This window comes from Anopheles maculipalpis, chromosome 2RL (genome assembly GCF_943734695.1).
Source record: "Anopheles maculipalpis chromosome 2RL, idAnoMacuDA_375_x, whole genome shotgun sequence".
NCBI lineage: Eukaryota > Metazoa > Arthropoda > Insecta > Diptera > Culicidae > Anopheles > Anopheles maculipalpis.
The window spans coordinates 67,556,899-67,576,193 of record NC_064871.1 but is presented as its reverse complement, the minus strand read 5'-3'; the positions used below and the strand labels follow the sequence as shown (position 1 = coordinate 67,576,193).

At 42.0% G+C, this 19,295-nt stretch overlaps 3 protein-coding genes across 6 annotated transcripts in view; 1 reads left to right on the top strand and 2 right to left on the bottom strand.

Annotated features, from left to right (window-relative positions):
* LOC126568810 (exportin-2) overlaps positions 1 to 19,295 on the bottom strand; it is a 487,296-nt gene that overhangs the window by 214,590 nt on the left and 253,411 nt on the right. The gene's annotated exons all lie outside the window — the stretch shown is intronic.
* LOC126556502 (ATP-dependent RNA helicase ddx24) lies at positions 6,087 to 8,867 on the top strand. The gene is made up of 5 exons (XM_050211765.1): positions 6,087 to 6,297; positions 6,372 to 6,899; positions 6,977 to 7,560; positions 7,622 to 7,791; positions 7,868 to 8,867. Exons 1-5 carry the CDS (start codon positions 6,097 to 6,099, stop codon positions 8,863 to 8,865), a joined length of 2,481 nt encoding a protein of 826 aa, XP_050067722.1. The 5' UTR covers positions 6,087 to 6,096; the 3' UTR covers positions 8,866 to 8,867.
* On the bottom strand, positions 10,368 to 11,786 carry LOC126556129 (sister chromatid cohesion protein DCC1). Its single transcript, XM_050211348.1, has 3 exons — positions 11,761 to 11,786; positions 11,006 to 11,680; positions 10,368 to 10,938 (listed from the first exon to the last, which is right to left on the bottom strand). Exons 1-3 carry the CDS (start codon positions 11,775 to 11,777, stop codon positions 10,371 to 10,373), a joined length of 1,260 nt encoding a protein of 419 aa, XP_050067305.1. The 5' UTR covers positions 11,778 to 11,786; the 3' UTR covers positions 10,368 to 10,370.

The following is a 19,295-nucleotide window of genomic DNA, read 5'->3' as shown; positions in this document are numbered from 1 at the left end:
TATACTAAGGGCAACAGATACAGATACCGATCATGATCGTAGTGGTTGTAGGGACGATTCACACCAAAAAAACCCTATGTTCATATGCGCTCCGAGACATTTTCTTCTGTTCGTACACCTTGCCTCCGTATCATCTGAAACACATTCGCTGATAAGATACGCGTGAGACGATTACAAGCGATGGAGCTCCCTGCTAAACACGCGGTGCGTGTGAGAATAAAACAATTGAACAATTTACGAGTGACTTATTGTTGCTAAAGCACCTGCGGATTTGCTACACCTACTCCGTCAGGGTGGATCCCTTCCTCTTGTGTGTATCTTATCGAGGGAAGCTCTGGCCTCGGCAAGTCACGGGACTTATTGAATTACGATCGTCAACAAATTGAAGACACAAAGGCAGAGGAATGCACATAAATATGTCTCATTCTTCCGCTGGCTCATAATTCATCTTCGATTTTAGGTACTCCGTCAAGTAGAGGTTGTGAATGGCGCTTGGGCGTAGTCTTTTGAATGGAGCAATGGAGCAAGTGTGTGCAAAGGAAAGGATGGTCTACGATGATAGCTTTGGGCTTTAGTTAGTGATAACACACAACCATGGCGGTGAGCATATCTGCCATATTTTGAAGCGACATATGTTGGAGATTGAGCAATAAGTGTAGGCTCGCGCAGCTAGCTCCAGGGGTCTAGTGATAAGTAGAATTGGAGCATAGATACTGATCGATAGTAAGATTAGCTGACCTTAACATGATTGTACCTTGCTGGTCTGTTAGTATCAAGTGCTACAAGAAAATAAACCATAATATTTGCTGAGGACGTCATTGCGCCGGAAAGATGTCTTCTCTCACCGAATTGATCATGATCTATCTCAATGAGCGATCCGGTCCGAACCAGTTTCCATCCCGCCGACATTGAAGGACGTATCAAATCAGGTTTCTTTTTTGTTGCTGTGGCCATTAATGCAATAGAGTGGCGTAGCTTGCTGAAGTTCGTAAAGAAACGGAAAATGCAATGGAGATTGGGGAGGCTCGCAATCCTTGAACTTACCCCAAAGGGAGGTTAGAAATGATAGGCTAGCGAAACTTTGTTCCCTTGCTGCGGCGTGTTTTTTTTTTTGTGCTGTGTAATCGAACAGGATTGCATCCGTATCGACATTGACGAGGCATTGACTGCTGCTCGGAGGCTCGTCCAGCATACCTTGCTCGCATGCTCTGCTGTGCGAAAGGAGGCAATAATGACGGACAGCTGATGACAATGAGGAACACATGAAAGAATGATGGTGATTTAATGTTACCACCCTACCCTACAACTTGACTTTTCATCATGATCGCGCTTTCGATCAATGTAGAACCAGTTTTGGGCGGAGTAAATTTGTTCACGTCTTTTCAATTTTGGGCCAAAAATTCGGTTCGAATGAGAAAGGGTTCATAACCGTTGGAGGAACAAATTTGCAGAATGGGTGATCGCTTTTTGTGTGCCTTTCTTCCATTCCACACATTTTAATGTAGTTTTTTTTTTCCTTCCGGGGAGTTGTTACTATTAGGAGAGCTGGACATAAAGATGTGGACAAAAAAAAACTCTTTAACGGATAACCCTTTTTGCATTGCATTTTTTCACTGTCTTCCATATCAGTCTGTCGCCAATGTCAGTGCGATCAGTGCTTCGCCCTGCAGCCATTCGGTACGTCTCTCTCTCTTATGTCTGAGGACACAGCGACTTCATTTTCGGAAGGTACATGACAAAACAGGTTCGTCAAACTAAGCGGAGGGAAAGAAACAAAATTGCTGATCGTCGATGTGTGCAGAACCTTTCAATGTTTCCCTTTCGGCATTGCATTGAACGTGTCTATTTAGGATGAATTTTTTAATTTGTTTTTGACTACCACTTTTTGGCACGGCGACGGTTGTGTGGAGTAGTATAGGTGGAGTTAATTAGCTTTGATTGCAATGTCCCTAAATGTAGTAGATGCTGATGGACTGGTTGTGCGAATTTCGACATCGAGAATGTTACGTGCAAATGAGGAGAAGATTCCTACACAGTTTAAACAATTTTGCTTACATTAAATTGGGCCGATGGTACACGAGTTCGTGAACACCTAAGACTTAATAAAAGTAGACCAGTTTCAAAGTGCATGGTGCTAATTCAAGCGGAATTCATAAAGCCTTGAGTTGAGAATGTCAACATGCCCTACTTAGTGTGGGTTTTCGATGATTAACAAAATGTTTCATGAAAGAAGCACATCTCTAAGAACTTTAATGTTATCATTGGCGAACGTGTAAACTTAAATAGTTTTTTTTTTACCACGAAAACTCCACACAAAGTTGCATCATGCACCTTGCACTACCTCTCGCAAACCGATTGCTCCACAAACTCCTATGTATGTCACTGTCAAATATGCACTTTTCGCACAGGCCAGGAAAGGAAATGCTAAGCTGCAGACTGCTTGACTATCATGCTAAGCCAGGCGCACCATGTGGTCCAGTTTTGCTGCCGTTCCCACACACGTTGGTGGGGCGGGAATCAAGAAGCATTCGTTCGATTCATTCATGGTGCTACACTCTGACTACGCCGCCGGTTTGCCCGTAGCAGTAGTAATGCATTCTGAAGAATGTGATAAATTTTTTAAATCAATGAAGGTTATCTTTCATCATCGGTTGAATAGTAATTGTGAGCCTTGAGTCCGCCATGTACCGCGACCAATCGTCCCAAAAATTGTCAGCATTCTGTGCGGCGCAGAAAGTGGTAAAAATTGGCAACGAAAAGCACAAATCGATAGCAAACTAATGGGTGTGTGCTGTTGGCAAACAAACCTGTCACGCAACAAAGGGGGAAGGGGGGGGGGGAGGGGGTGGTAGACTAAACGATTCTCAACAGGTACGCGTAACATTTGCACATTTGGTCGCACTGATAACAACACACAATCAAACACGAACCATTGTAGATCAATCGAAAAAGCGGCAATTTTTGGGAAAAAAAACGTGCGAAAATAGGTGGTAAAGTTATAGAAAGGATTGTCGCTTAGATGCATCATCTAAGCTCAATCACTTGAATTTAGGTATTTAGGGACACATTCTCGGTCGAATAGCTTATAAGGGTATCGATCACCTGTTCCCAGACAAGACTCTGTAGCACTCCGAACTAGTTGAACTTGACATTCTTAACTATCGATGTCCGCGGTTTGGTAAAGCAAAAAAAAAAAAAAAAATTGGAGTCAAAATGTAGCTTGCATGTTGCGCTGGAGCTAATGGGGAGGTCCAAAGAAGTCCAAACACGTGCCAACGTTTAGGTACGATCGATTAGGCGAAGGGAACATTATAAAACCGCACACTGTTCTTGAAACGATTCGATCGAAGTGATGCGAAGCCATTACGAAGCTAAAGTGCTAAGACTGGCTTTGTATCTTAAATATTTAGACTTTAAACACTTTACTCACCACAAAATTAACTGTTTGTATTCCAATGTTATTTTACTTCAATGTATCGATTGGCTTGTATCTATCTCCAGTGCATAAATATCACAGTTTGTAACGTTTTGAAAACGTAAAATTATATGCACATTGCACTAAACCAAATAGGAATTATTTGCCACTAATCACTTGGGCACGATCACAGAGCAAACGTCTCCTATCACTCGTTTGCTATAATCAAGGGTAATTGTTACTTTATCACGACAAGTTCTTGCGCGGTTTAATCACAATAAGTACCACGCCAGCCAGCGAGCGATTGTTGCCGTGGTACGAAACTGAAAGTGCGTGCGTATCGTCGTTCGGTTGGCCACGAACTGTCCGCCAGGTTCGGAGGGGGGTTCGCTTAAATGTTCTGATCGTCGACGGTGGCGCGCAGCGTACCCGTGCCCGTGCAACCATGCGCTTTTTTATCGTTCACTTAATGTACAGTTGCTACACTGCTCGGCGACCCCTACTACTAGTGAGGTTGTCGCACAGCCTCACCAGCCCATATGTTGTTCTCCGAGTGAGCTACGCCTTAAATCGAATCGTAGGTGCGATTTGCAAGAGCATTCTTATACAGAGTTGCAGATAACTCTCCGATCACAGACCAATTGCTGTATGATAAACACAACACGCACAACTGGAAATGATGCGAAGTTTGCTACAGGAAGCTTCCAGAGGTCGATTGTGGCGGTAACGTAAAGCGCGCTAACACGCGCCAAGGTGTGTAGGAGTCACGATGCGCAAAATATTGCCGTGCGGACTTTAAAAGTCATGGACCTCCAGGAGGCCCGAGTATATTAACAGTTGAGAAGTTTGCCGATACGGATGACACCGGTTGTCCTTAGACGCGATGCGATGCTGTTGAAAGTGCGACAATGACCTACCGTGGTGGCGGAAGTTGTTGAGCGCGTGAAAAGCAACACTATCCTTACGCGGGGTTTGAAACGATGTAACCGATCGGCTAGCTGCACGTGAGGTGAATGTAAACATTGCTTAAGGAGCATCGAATGTGGATGGGTTAGTGTGTTTGGAGCGTTACTGTTTTTTCGTGAGTAATTGGGCGCAGACTTGAAGCGATTTATGAGAATGAAAATGTATGTACAGTTTGGCGTTGCGAAGACGTGGAATGAACGTGATTCATGCAGAGTTAAAATATTAATGTGTGTATATTTTGGAAAGCGTTTTTGTTTCTAAAGATTAATAAGTAGTTCAAGATTAAGACATATATTTAATCTGTGTATTAACTTGATGATTGTAGGAAGGATACTTAGAAGAGATCAAGGTCGAAAAGATAATCTGAGACGATGATTGGATGAATAGACGAAAAGTACGCAAAAGATAGTTGTTGCAAGTTTATTCGATTTGGAGAAAATACGAAATGAGGACAGCATAGGGATTGCTAGGGACAGTTCGTCAACAGCGTTTGACATGTGAGAAGCAATACATAGGGTGTAGTTTCGTAAAATAGTATTATAAATTTGACTATGCTTTTGATGGGTATTTCTTATTGTACTGAAATATAATATACAAAGTTGGGTATTCAAAATCGGACACTTTGAATTCGACCGACACTTTGAATGCTCTACTTTTCGATGCATTTTTCAGAGTCCAGTATCAGTAAACTGTACTGTATGCGTATATGATGTATAATAAATTGTACATTCTGAGACTGTTGTGGCATCAGTCTTTACACGACAGCATCCGATATCAAATCTCGTTCGGATCGTCTTACCGTATGCAGAATCGAATAGTATAACTTCAGAAAAAAATAGGTCATTCTTGGAACTTGTGGTCTCCCTGTTATTAATCGTCTTTTCATTTGAACTCGTGTATACAGGTAAAATGATTCAGTAATATACATTGATTTAGAGCCTTTAGTGAAGACTGACTATCCAACTACGTGGTTTCGGAAAGTCATCTAAGCCATTCGATGACCGGCGTGACTTAGAAGGTCGTTAATCTAAGAAGAAGAAGAAGAAGATTGATTTTGAGCCGCTATGCACCCGTCCGAATTTTACTATAACTTTCAATCTAGCTTCCGCTCAAAGGGTGTAAAATATCCTGGACGGATTGTGGACTGGATTTGGTGTTTAAATACCATGTAGAATGCAAGAGAACAATTTTCGAAATACAATAATGTTCTTCAACTATGTGTCATGCGTTGAAGAAAAAAGAAAACTCCAAGAAATTTCAATCTTTTTTCTCTAAATGCAATGCATTAAGACGTTATTCTTACCAACACGATGATATCCTGCCAAGTGTGAGCGATTCAGCTCATGGCAATACCTTGATATTTAAGCATCCCTTATACTATTCCACCGTATCGACTGAATTGAAATATAAAAGAAATTATTTGCTGTATATGATCGTTACATTATTGAAAGTTATTATTATATAATTGTTATAGATATTTTCAAGCGCTTGTTTGGTGGATTTTTTTAAATAAACGGTTTTATAGCTGGAAACCACGTGGGAAATTAAAAAGCAGCTGACGTAAGACGTTTGAATGCTAACGTCTGAAAGGGGAAATTATGTACATGCCGCTTGACATTTCTTTCACAGCTTGACAGCAGTTTGTTTTGGTAACATCGCCAGTATCCCAAAAACACGTGCGGTACCGGCTTGGTTTGTAAAATATTCAATAAACCATGCAGAAACAAAGGAAATTCAATCCTAAAAAGTTGCCCCACAAGTTCCATGGACGCAAGAAGGCCAAGGATGCATCATGGCAGCCAGTGAAATTGAACGGTCCCGTGATTGCCGATGAAGGTGCCGATTTCGGTGGCTTCGTAGGGTTGGAAATCTTGGAGAACTATTCGGGAGACTTTGTGAGGCAGGAAAAGCGCAAGGTTGGTATAGAGCTATGATACAGGTGGTTTTAGTGAATGTTTGGTAGTTAAAATAATAACTCCTTCCTTTTTAGAGTCGTGAAGAAGATGAGGTTATTGAGAAGAAAAATAAACCGAAGCGTAAACGTTCTATCGATAGTGACGATGAAAGTGATTCGGATGAGGAGATTAGAAGCAAAAAGAAACAAAAGAAATCTAAGAAAAAGAAAACTGCTAAACCGAGGGATGAGGATTCTAGTGAAGATGATTCCGGGTTCGATGATCAACCAAAGAAAAAGATTAAACCCGTTAAGCAGACCGGAGTCATCAAACCGAACCAGGATGATAGTGTTTCTGACGATAGTGGGGAGCAAGATCCGGTTCCGGTTTTTTCGATGTTGCTGAAAAAACCTTCTACATCGAAGAAACTGGAGACTCCTCAAGACTCTGGAAAGGAATCCGTTGCACCAGCTTCCTCCAAAAATTCAAGATCAAAACAGGAAAAGAAACTGAAGCCAAACCAACGGATAGATTCCAGTAAAACAACACAGAAAAAAGGTAAAGAAAACAATGCGCAGCTAGGCAAACCTGAAGCAAAACCTTATTCGAGTGTGGATTATATGGTGAGTTTGTTTTTGCTCTTTCTACAAATACAAGCATTGATTTTAAAGAAGAATAATGCAAATCTTTCGTAATGTAGGCTTGGACACAGCTAGGCGTTTCGGAACCAATTGTGAGGGCTCTCGCCGATAAGGGCTTCAAAGTACCAACCGAAATCCAGAACAAATCACTTCCGGTTGCCATCTATGGCCGGCGGGATTTACTTGGTGCTGCCGAAACGGGAAGTGGTAAAACTCTTGCCTTCGGAATACCTATGCTGGAAGGTATAATGCGGATGAAGAAAGCCAAGCAACCGAATGCCGATGATTCGAGCGAGCACGAGTTGACACCTCCACCGGAAGATATTGATATGACGGAGGAGGATGAGCAGGTGTTTGCCGAGGGAGTTCAACATTTGAACAAGAATGTTGTTCACACCGAGAAACCATTGTACGGATTGATACTTACGCCAACGCGCGAACTTGCGGTACAGATAAACGATCATCTGAAGGCAGTAGCGAAGTACACCGACATCAATATTGCGACCATTTTCGGTGGATTGGCTGCGGTGAAACAGGAACGTCTGTTGCGCAAGTGTCCGGAAATAGTGATCGCTACGCCCGGTCGGCTGTGGGAACTGATACAGAGTGATAATCATCATCTTTCGAAGGTGACCGATATAAGGTGTGTAATGAAGATATTTTGGCTGTCGTTGAGCGATTTATTCATGGTATTTTTTTCTTAGATTTCTGGTTATAGATGAAACTGACCGGATGTTGGAAAAAGGACACTTTGAGGAACTGAAGCAATTATTGGAGCTTATCAATGCAAACGAAGATGCGAAGAAAATGAGACGTAACTACATCTTTTCTGCTACGCTCACTATGGATCACGAGTTGCCGGAACATTTGAAAAGTAAGTATGGACGTAGTCTGAGTTCGTTAGAGTAATTGTTAACAATATTTTATTTTCTTCTTTCTTCAATCTGAAGAAAACGTAAAAAAATCGAAAAAAGTGCTCAAACTTACTCCCGGCCAGCGTATGGACAATCTGATCGAAATAATCGGTATGACCAATCCGAAGGTCGTTGATCTCACCCAAGATCACGGTACAGCACGTACCCTTACCGAGTCGCGTATCTTATGCCAGGCGGAGCATAAAGACTTCTATCTATACTACTTCCTTGATCGACATCCAGGCCGTACGCTCGTGTTCTGCAACTCGATCGATTGCGTCAAACGGCTCGTTTCGCTGTTCGACTATTTGAACTGTCAACCGCTCAGCCTGTTCGGTAGCATGCAACAGCGTCAGCGGTTGAAGAATCTTGAACGTTTCACGGCTAATCCGCGAGCGTTGCTCATTGCGACTGATGTGGCGGCGCGCGGTTTGGACATCCCCAACGTGGACCACGTCATCCACTATCAGGTTCCGAAAACGACGGAAAATTATGTGCACCGTTCGGGACGTACGGCGCGTGCGAGCAAAGAAGGCCTAACGGTACTGCTGATTGGACCGGGTGAAGTAAAGGACTACGTTAAGCTTAACCAGGATCTGGGACGCACACAAGATTTACCGCTGTATCCTACCTCCGAGCGGGCTATGAAACAGGTGAAGGAACGCGTACAGTTGGCTCGTCAAATCGAACGAATGGATCTGCAGCAGCGCCGTGAATCGGCGAGCCGCTCTTGGGAAGATCAGCTGGCGAAAGAGTTTCGGAGCGATTCCGAGGTGGATAGTGAGCAGGAGGATATGAGGCGATTGGAGCAAACGAAGCGCAAGCGTCAGTTCAAGGCGAAACGTTTGGAGCTCAGCCAACTGCTGGCAAAACCAATCATTGCTGATCAGCTGGAGATGAACTATCCGTCGTTAAACATTGGCGCAATGCAGAGCCGGCCAATCGAGAAAGATCAGTCTGCCATAAGTCTCGTGCGCAGGTCTGAAGAACAGCGAATTCTAGAGAAAAAGCAGCGAAGTAATAAGAAAAAATGAAGCTAACCTAAACATCGGACCATGAATGGGCAGTATATTTACTATAATTTTTCTTATTAAAGGGTATCCCAAAATTTTTCTGTCGCGTTCCTGTATATTTTTGTCTTGTTCCGAGGATTTTTGACACATCCCCATGTATTTTTGGTTCTCGTCCCGAAATTTTTTTTGGATCGTCCAAATATATTTTTGTTTATCGAACCAAATGGTTGGATTTTTTATTTCGTTTTGAAATTAATTGTAATTTCGCTAGAAATTGGAGTGAATTTCTCGTATAAAAGTTTATAAGCACTCTGAGGGACTCTTTTTAAGCTGTAAATATTACATGAACTTTTCGAATAATTTAACTTATCGTAGGCTGCAGATGCGTTTCCACACCATTCCTCTGTCGTTTTGACAATTTGTCAAATCTAGAAGAACCTCGAATACTCTGCCCAATGAAATGTTTTCTGATTTGTGTTCGGATAATACACAGGAAGGTGTTTCTGACCTTTTTGCTGATTTTTTTTCCTGCAAGTGATCCTAACAGCTTAAGTTGTGCTTTCTCACACACTCCTTAAAATGTTGTCCAATTAACTTAACCATTGAGATGATTGAGAGTGTTTTTTCTAAACTAAAAATTATCTTCTCGTAATGGTTCTCTTTGTAGCAATTCTTTTCAAAATATTCAACTTGGCTGTGATCTTTCCATCCTTTTGGAAATCGTGTCGTACATATCCAATCCAGGAAAAGGATTATCGATCATCCGTTGCCAATCATTGCGATACAACAAAAACTTGTGCTACACCAAAAACATTCGAATCAGTCATTTACCCTGCGCTATATGGAGTCCTAGTACAATTGAGTGCTGCACTAGAATTGAGAATCTGCAAAAATATTCTTTGCCGTTCGAAATATGCGGAATCGTATCTTTGGTTTAGACTCTTTAAAATTGAGGCGTCACTTGGCTCAAGCATGTTTCATTGGTTCATTGCTTCAAGGGTAGGGTCCTCAGATGCCCCGGATGTCTTCAATTCTCTTTTTGTCTATATGTTTCTTCCCGTCCCCTCCGTCCTCGTGATCCTCTCTCATTGGTAAAACGCCACGCTTTGTACTGTTACAATGATCCGTTTCTTTCCTGTTTCAGATGGCTCCATCGTTGTTCTACTTAAATCATACTAAAAATAATGTTAGAAATATATCAACTTTAGTTTATTTCTTATATAACATCGATGACGCAGCCTCATCCTCATAATTTTAATTATGTGAAAATTAATTTATTTATACACCCTGGTAAATTTGCTTACTTATAGTTATATTTACAGCTTTACGGAGTTCCTCAGAGTGCTCATAAACTGTTATACGAGAAATTCACTCCAAGTTCTAGCATATCAAAACAAAATTAATAATCAGTAGGAGAAACCAAAAATATATAAGGACGTGCTGAACAGAACATATATATTTGGGCAACAATTGTTGGGATACCCTGTATTAAACGCGGATTACTTTCTTGCCCCATCGTAATGCTCCTAATGCTTCGACACGTACATCCGAACACCTTTTACGACCAGCGAACGTGTGTACTTGGCCAGAATGGAGGTAACACCTACCGTTGGTGTCGCAAAGCACTCAATGTACGGTTCGATCTGTTCCAAATTCCATCGTTCTTTCGTCCGGAACAGCATGTCGAGCCGACCCAGTAGATTCATGGGAAGATCTGCTTCGTTAAGGCCTCGCACGCACGGCACACTACCCTCCCGATCGACAATGCCGATGCCACGCAGATACTGCTCGTTTGCTTCGAACCCGTCTGGCAACGCTTCCTGCCACGTGACAAGAAATTCATCGATGTGAAACTTTAAGCCATGTTGAAGGATCTTTTCAGCGAAAAGGGCGCACACGAGATCCTCACGATACTGGAACCGGTCCGGAATGCGTTCACTGGGGCAGGTGTAGACGTCGAATATGCCATCCACTATCTCGTACGGTATGATGCCCTGCATTGCTTCCAGCGTGACTTCCTTGTCGATTGCGTCGGGTTGCCAAGAATTTTCCGCCACCACTGATAGGAGCAAGGTGAGTACTCGATATTCGTATCTGAAAGTAGATAATTTTGGCAAATCAGTTCCTGTTGTGAGGACACTTGAGCTTGGGTAATACGCACTCCAAGTCCAACATTCGCACACGATCTTCAATCTCAATTGCGCGATATTTTTTTAGACCTTCATGAAACTCTTCCTTGCTGCACTGTACTGTATCGAGCAACTGCTTAAACCGGAACAGCAACGATCGCTCGATCAGATGCTCATTCTCCGGCCCAGCGTACCGGGTCAAACGAAGCAGATCGATGATTTTCCGGTACTTTGGCTTCACCTGGCGCAGCTCGAAATAATCGTGGAATATTTGCACCACATCCTTTCGTTCCACCTCATCGATCGTGTCGATCGTTTCGCCATCCTCCTCCTCTATGCTGCTGTCCATCGATGTGTTCACACCACTCTTGGGACTTTTGATCGGTGATCGGCTGGTGGCCTGAGCAAGCTTAAGGTTCTTCACCAACAGCAAACTGTTCGATATTTCCGCCTCTTTCACCTCGTAGGTGCGTGATTCGGTGCAGAAAACTACCTTCTCGTTCAACGCACCCTTGAAACACATTTCACTGCCAGTTTTAAGCTCGCCAAGTATATGCTCATCCACCTCGAGCAGCTTGATGTTGCTCAAATCATGGCCCTCGCTTTCCGTGGGATAATAAATGGCCTGGGCAACATTGGTCAGATTTTTGTGATCGAGCTTAGCGTGCCGAACAATAGTGCGCACATCGTCTATGGAGCGGGCGTAGCTGAAAATGAGAATAGAAGTGTACCGAAAGTTAACACAATCAACACGGTTAACGCTTAAAAAAGAAAAAAAAACACTCACTCCTGACTGTATATCATATTTTTAGCTTAGAAAATAACTTTGTTCTATTGTATTGAACTTTTATCGTTTCCCAACCAAAATCAAAACATTGACTTTGGCGCGCTTACCAAACGTCAAACGTCATTGGCTTTGTTTTTGGGGCATGTTCGCGGTGTACGCGGTGTGGAACAAATTTCAAAAAATTATAGCACGTTTGAAATTTTGTTCTTTTTCTTGCTCAAATCTTACAGTTGATTTAACCGTAGTGTCTAAGAACGAAAAAATACACGTTGTACTGCCAACTAGGGTACTACTAAGGCAAATTTGTATTGAAAAACCTACGACCGGCTACACGGGTAGGGCATACATTTTGCATTGGAGTTTTTATTTTTCCGTGATGTGAAGCTAATACCTTTTGATCTGCTAGTCGCATTAGCATAACATTTTCAAGAAATACTTCACCTTTCTTGAACCGGTGAAGCTTATTTAACGAATTACATATCGTTGAGAATTTAAAAAAATATTTTTATTTATATTAAGTATGACGTCGTGCGCCGTATTGTCACCTTATAAAAATTCTTCTTCTGCAAATAATTCAGATAATATACATCATCAAACTAATTTTAAATTTTGACAAAAAACTAGGTGACTATTATTTATGGTTGATTATACTGTGACATTCGGGCGGCCCGGTGGTATAGGGCGACAGCAGCGACGGTCTTCAAACGGGAGGATCGGTGTTTTTGAACCCCGATCCTTCCGATCCGGATGGGATTTGTTCCATCCGGACCCGTCCCCCCGTAGTGAGGACTGACTAACCAACTTCGTAGTATGGCCGGCCATTTCGATGGCCGGCATTACCTTAGAGGTCTGTAAAGCCAAAAAGATGAAAAATACGGTGAAGAGCAGGTTGTACCAAGATATGAAATATTATTAATGGACAATAAAAAATTGGATGAATTTTTTGGATCGAAATAATTCAAACGAAAGGCTTTTTACTTAGTAATGAATATGAATATTTAAACAAGTATTCCAAATTAATTCAATTGGTCTGTAAATTTCAAGTGTTTACGACTTCCCTGTCAAAAGATATTCAGGAATTAAAGCTCAAAACGTACCCAGCCCAAGGCAGCCATTGGCTATCGATGTTAAATCTTATAATTAATTTAAAACCAATTAAAATTAATAAAAGTGTCTGCTGATTTACAAGAGTTAAGCAATTCTCGGGGGTTAATTTAGTTAGTCGTTGAACCCATCTCAAAGAGTTGAAGCTTTTTTTTTTGTACCCCATCCCCGGGAGGTCTGCGTCTGGTCTGCAGATCTCTTGTACTCTGACAGGAGTTCAATTGCTCTCAGCTCTTTTTAAAAGATTTTTTATCGGTCTATTGGTTTTCACTACTATTGCCAACACGAACCGATCAATTCCAAATTCATTAATTGACAAAATTATTAAAATTAAAAATCAATGATTTCATGCAATTGCTCATGAATACCTCTCCAGCCTCTTCGTTAATTATATAAGGATGGTTTTATTTCGCTTCCCATACATCAGCAAGAGTAAAGGGATGCATTACACCTGTAAAGATAATCATCCCATCAAATCTTCAATCCCTGTGACAACAGAAACATAGCACGTTGTACCGACAGGCGATAGTCGGTTGGACATTTATCATTTCGCGGATCATGACCGTAAGAATTATCCATGGCTATCATCTTGAATATGGGCTGAAGCCGTTGGCACAGTTGCAAATGCACCTGAACGAGGTTACAGCGAAAGAGTTGCACACGGCTTACCATCATCACCTTCTGCCGCGCCGGTGACGCAGTCTGCTGATTCCCTGTTTTCTTTCCTTTGCGCAACCGGTGCCATCACGGTTGCATACATAGGACACCTTTTACCTTCTTCAAATGGCCAGCACGTATTTCGATAAGCGTGACGCTTGTTTTAACGTGCGCGGGACAATCGTATCACAGAGAAGACGCAACCCATCGTTGTTGAAGCGTGGCGTTTCGCTGTTTGTGTGTTGGGTTTGTCGCTCGTATTTGAATAGGCTGCACGTCTGCTGCGAGACACCACACCAGCGATCGTCTCTTGCAGGAAGGAAAAGCGTGGAAAATGTGCGCATCCCGTACGACGATTTTGGTTTTGGCTGGGGATCGTTGATTTGTTTTCAACTCGTACGGGACCGAAGACAACCGCGAAATGATTCCACGACCATTACACAATCGATGGGAAAAGGTTGTGTTGAATCTGAAACGCTGCGCTTGGAGCAGAAATGTTTGTGATCTTGGGAAGAATCTTTGAGATATGTTAGTTGTATCGCAAAAAAGTTATGGGAAAAAATGAATAATGTTAAGACAAAACGAAGGTTATATAATTTTTAGTTTTAGCTAATGAATATCATTTATTGCAAAACTAATGGAAATTACAAAGCACTTTTTGTAATACAAGTTTACTTCTTATGGTATGTCATACTGGCGGCCCACAGACCGCATGCGGCCCTCGTAGACTTTGAATGCGAATATATTGAGGTTAGTGGAGGAGTGGAGTGTTTTTTTCCAAGACGTTCGTTGGCTTCCAGGTTGAATTCACCAGTTCTGACAGGTACCAGGTGATAGATTTGATAATATTAAATTGATTTTACTAGCTTTTGTATCCAATTATAGCTATCCCGATAGTGGACGTTTGAATGTGCACGCCAGACAGGAACCACTCACTACTACTGGGCTGGAACAGCAACTAAAAAGGCCAGATAATGGTGTCGAGCACGTGCTGTACGGTACCACCGAACAATAGTTCAACACGCTACGATGGTTACGTCGGGAGGATCATCGAGTCCCACTACGACAAGGACGAAGAAGAGGAGGACGACGACAAAGAGCTCGAAAAGCAGGAAACCAAAACAGCGAATTACCACGATCCAGCATGGCATGAGCGGAGGAGTTACACAATCACCGCCTCGAGAGTGGAAATCACTAGCGGCGAGATTTTGGTGATGGCAGATGGTAAAGGGTATTAATCCAATATGCAAGTTCGTTTCTTCATAAATTAGATATTCTCAACGGCTTTTTGGAAAAAGACTAGAGAAGGCCCGCGGCTAGAATATTTGGTGTGGAGCACTGTGAGATGTTCACTTTTTTGGACAGTGTATTGTCAAAATTGTATCGTAGAATCCTTTGTGGTAAACCGAGGATGCATAGAGGAATTCTTAGGTCAAAACTAATGGTCAGGATGTAATGGGAAGGAGATTTCAAAGGGATGGAAAAAGAATTTAAGCTCAAATTTTAACTATATTTTCTTCTAATTAATGTAACCAATTTTGTCGTCACTGCAATCACAATGTGCATCCTTGGCGACATGTGCAGCGCTTTGCATACATGTAGGCGTAAATCGCATAGTGACGAACAAATTTCATCAGCAGGGGTCCTTCTCGAGCCTTTTACTCCAATACGGCTGGCGAACTGAATCCAAGGAAAAGAAATCTCATTCTTAAGCTTGTTTCTACTTGTTTTAATTCGATCACTTAAATTAAGCTTGTAAACTTAAACACTGTAGCAATGAAATGGGTTTCTATAAATATTCCTCAACACAAACTAAAACAAGAAGTTTTGCTCTTATGACTATGCTTGTACCATTTACGTGGTGATCTATATTTCTAGGGCACAGAAGAAAGCTTCGACGGCTAAGGTCATGCGTATCCGAAACAATGTTGACCTTAAATTTCCTTCTAAGCAAACCGATTCAACCGCTAATGCTCAAAGCTCTACTTGTGATGAAATTTGATCCGATACCCCCCATGGAGGATCAAGATCCTTGAGGCCAAGAATTTTTCAGTCCCGTGAAAAATGTTGTAAAACTTGTCTCCAGGCTAAGACAGAGCGAAAAAAAAACGACAAGCTCGATCCCAATGTACTAGAATTATAACAACTCAAAGCAGCGCAGGGTGTGTACGCTTTTGGCTGGGGCAATTAATCAACGATCGTACAAATGAATTTGGTTGCGGTTACAACCGTTTAATGGACACCTAGCGGCAGTTCGATCCGCTCTTCGAACGGCCCGCTCACTTTGAGCCCCGGTCACAGGTCCACCACCACACGCCGGGAGAACACAGAAAGAGAGAAAATGAAACACTAGCAATCAGGCAATTTCAACTTTTGCCACATTATCTTCAGCACACGATCACCGGGGCACCCTGGCTGAACCTTGGCTTTGGCAACGAATTCAACGACAATACGGTAGCGGTGGTGGTGCCTGATTGACGGATTAATTTTTCAACCCACCGAAGCAGCGGCATCAGGGTTCGTACAGGTGAAACGGCGAACGAACTTTACAACCGTGCCGTGCTGGGAACGATACCGTCTCGATACGGCTGTCCAGTGGGTGCAGTTGTAAATCGATTCGTCATCGTTTTACCGATCGAAATGATTGAGAATTTTGGAGCTTTTTTTTCTGTTGTTGGACGGCCTCTCCTCTCGGTAAAGGTTGTTCAGGGGTTGGGACATTGCAACAATTTGGAGGAAATAGTGAATGATTTAAATAGCAAAAGAGGGTCGTCTAGTGGGCCGACCAGTATCACACAGCCAGTAAGGTTACTGTGGGCACGAGCAGACAGGAATAACAAAAGAGCTAAGCGATAGTCGTGAAATTTTGGATAAAGATTTTTGTTTAGGTTTATCTTTAGAAGTAGAAGAAAGGTTGGGTCTGTTAAAGGTAATATTAGGGCTATTTTGTATTAATGAATAAACTAGTTTTGTGTGTTACTTAAGCTAAGTAGTAAATGCTTAGATCAGTAGAGTTCTTTCATTGAACTGTTTGTTTATTTTTAATACCTATGAAATATATTTACTACATTCTACAAACATTTAATGGTCATTTAGACCAAATAAGCCAGTACTACACTGATGGATCATCCTCTGAGAAGGGCACTGGCTTCGGTGTTTTTAGCGAGTCCACCGAAGCATTTTTCAAATTGAGGCAGCCATGTATCGTTTACACCGAAGAGCTAGCCGCAATCTTGTACGCACTATTCATGATAGCAGCGAGACCTTCGGACCAGTACTTCATTTTCACTGATAGCCTCAGTGCTATTGAAGCACTGAGATCTCCGAAGGCTGTTAAGAATCAGGACTTCCTCACCATAAAAATCATTGAACTGCTTGGCTCAATGTTCGATAATGCGTTTAGGATCTCGCTAATTTGGGTCCCTTCTCATTGTGGAATTGAAGTGGAAAAGAAGGCGCTTTTTACGAACGACCGATCTCGGCCCAGGAGTTCCTTCGTTTCCCACAGCAACTTTTCCTGTCTCGCTGGCAGAGCATGTGGGAGGCGGATGAACTCGGGCGTTTTCTTTTCTCGATCTCTCCGCAAGTGTCCCTACGGCCTTGGTTCAATGGGCTCTCTGTAGACCTTGCGTTCATACGAATGATGTCTCGACTGATGTCGAATCATTTTGCGTTGAATGCTCATCTACAGTGTATAACTCTGGCACAGACCACGGTGTGTGGCTGCGGTGACGGATTCCACGATGTGGATCACCTTCTGTGGTCCTGCGTGGAATTTGAAACCGCAAGACCTTCCTTGTTGAGCGCAGTCGAGCATATTGGGTACAGAAATTAGAGAAGTGTTGGCTACCAAGGACCTCCCCTACATGATGATCATCTTCCGATCCGCCAGAGACAACGGTCTTGTCCTATGATTCCACATCCCAAGTATCCTTTCAATCCTTATTCGTATTTCACCATTCTTTTTTTGTTAAATGTTGTGTTGTCTATGTCTTAATTGTATTTCTTGTAGTGCCACGGGTGATCCGATGACTGGGCAACAGCACTCGAGGGCGATTCCAACACTGCCGCAAAAGGGATAAAATATAATATAAATATATATTAATAGAAATATATAAATATAAATATAATTATATAATAAAAAAATAAATAAATTCTACAAAAAATTTATGTTGCGATTGAAGTTAATTAAGGAATCGATATCAATATACTTTTAATTTTAAAACTGCTCTTCAACACTTCATCTGCAGTCGGTCCTATAGAAAACATCATAAATAATCGTTCAAAAACGCTACGGTCGTTGTCCTTTTGTATCGTTTAAGCTTATATCAGTAGCGATTGTAGTTAAATTTGCATAAAATCTTACTCTCTACTTCACCCGCAATACACAGCGCTAGATGGGTAATATAAAATTTTATTAAACATACATTAAACTATTTTATAGCAAGCTCGTTTCGGACGGTTAAAATCCCATTCGCCAGATAAAACGTGGAAGGACAATTTACAGCGTGTGTGCCTTGTTATACGTAATGTTAGTCGCTTTCATCTTCTCATTCATGTGGCGCGTATTAACGAGCAGTTAATACGATATAATGAGGTGGGAAGATTGGTTCGTCTTACCCTTTACAGAGGCCCAAGTGGGTTGTAGCTCCTGCTTGTGGGCAATTTTGATTTAAAAAAGTCCGTTTTTAAAAGCTTTTGGTACCGCTTGGAATTTTGTAACATTTTTTTATTTTAAATTCTTCTGTTTTTCATCTTCTTTTTTAAATCAAAATTTTCTAATGTAGAACAAGCATCATTTGCTGTGTAAAAATGGGATTTTCAGGTAATTTTCATTATAGTACAAAGATGATTTTGATTTACTAGAATTTCGTCACCACGCGTATGCAAAGGAAATGTATGTCACGAGTTAAGTTTACTGAATGTGATTGTCTCCAGTGGGACACCCGTCGCACCGATGCTGCTCGTCCAGTGTGGTCAAAAAGCGGGTCAAAGATGAGCTCTCAAGCCCACGAACTCACGTCCAATTGCAGTCCGTCCCGAAATGGTGATCAGCACCATTTATTGGACGGTTGCATCGCCGCATCGGCCTGGCCGAATTGCAGCCACCGCCTCTTGGTAACACTCCAACTGCTTGATCACTGACCGCTTCGCCTTTCTTTATCGAGTTGTGAACGTACCGGGAGTGATCACTGCAAACCCGCGAGCTAAATTCCATCGCACGGCGGGGGAAATAGGTAAAGTGTCTGATTACGCATTGCCCCGGTGTTTCGCTGCTGCTCCCGGGAATGGTCCTCCCAGTCTGCAACGGCCATAGCGATAAGCATCCTCCTTCGGTCGGTATTATATCCACCGCCAGGGCACGGTAATTGAATCGTTTATACATGTTAATTGCAATTTATGATTAAACGCTGAGCGCTCCTCCTACAGTACTTTCGCTCTTCCTGCGCGCTGCGTTTGGTTGGAGAAGATTATGGCTAAAATGTTTGATAAGTCACCGGAACGATGAGACTTTGAGTATAGTTTAGTTTTCAATTTTAGGTTAATAGATTTACTAGCCTAAATATTCAGGGCTAATCTTGTATAGAACCCAAAAATTTCCATACATCCACTCAGAGCAAGGAATTGATGAATATGGATAGGATATGTGAAGAATTGAAAATATTAACAGCGCAAAGAAAGTGATCTTTAAGATCTACATTAATGTTCCGTATTTGAAAAAAAAAGAAAATTAAAAGTAAGAATAATCGTCTGATTCTTCTTGGGCTGCTCAG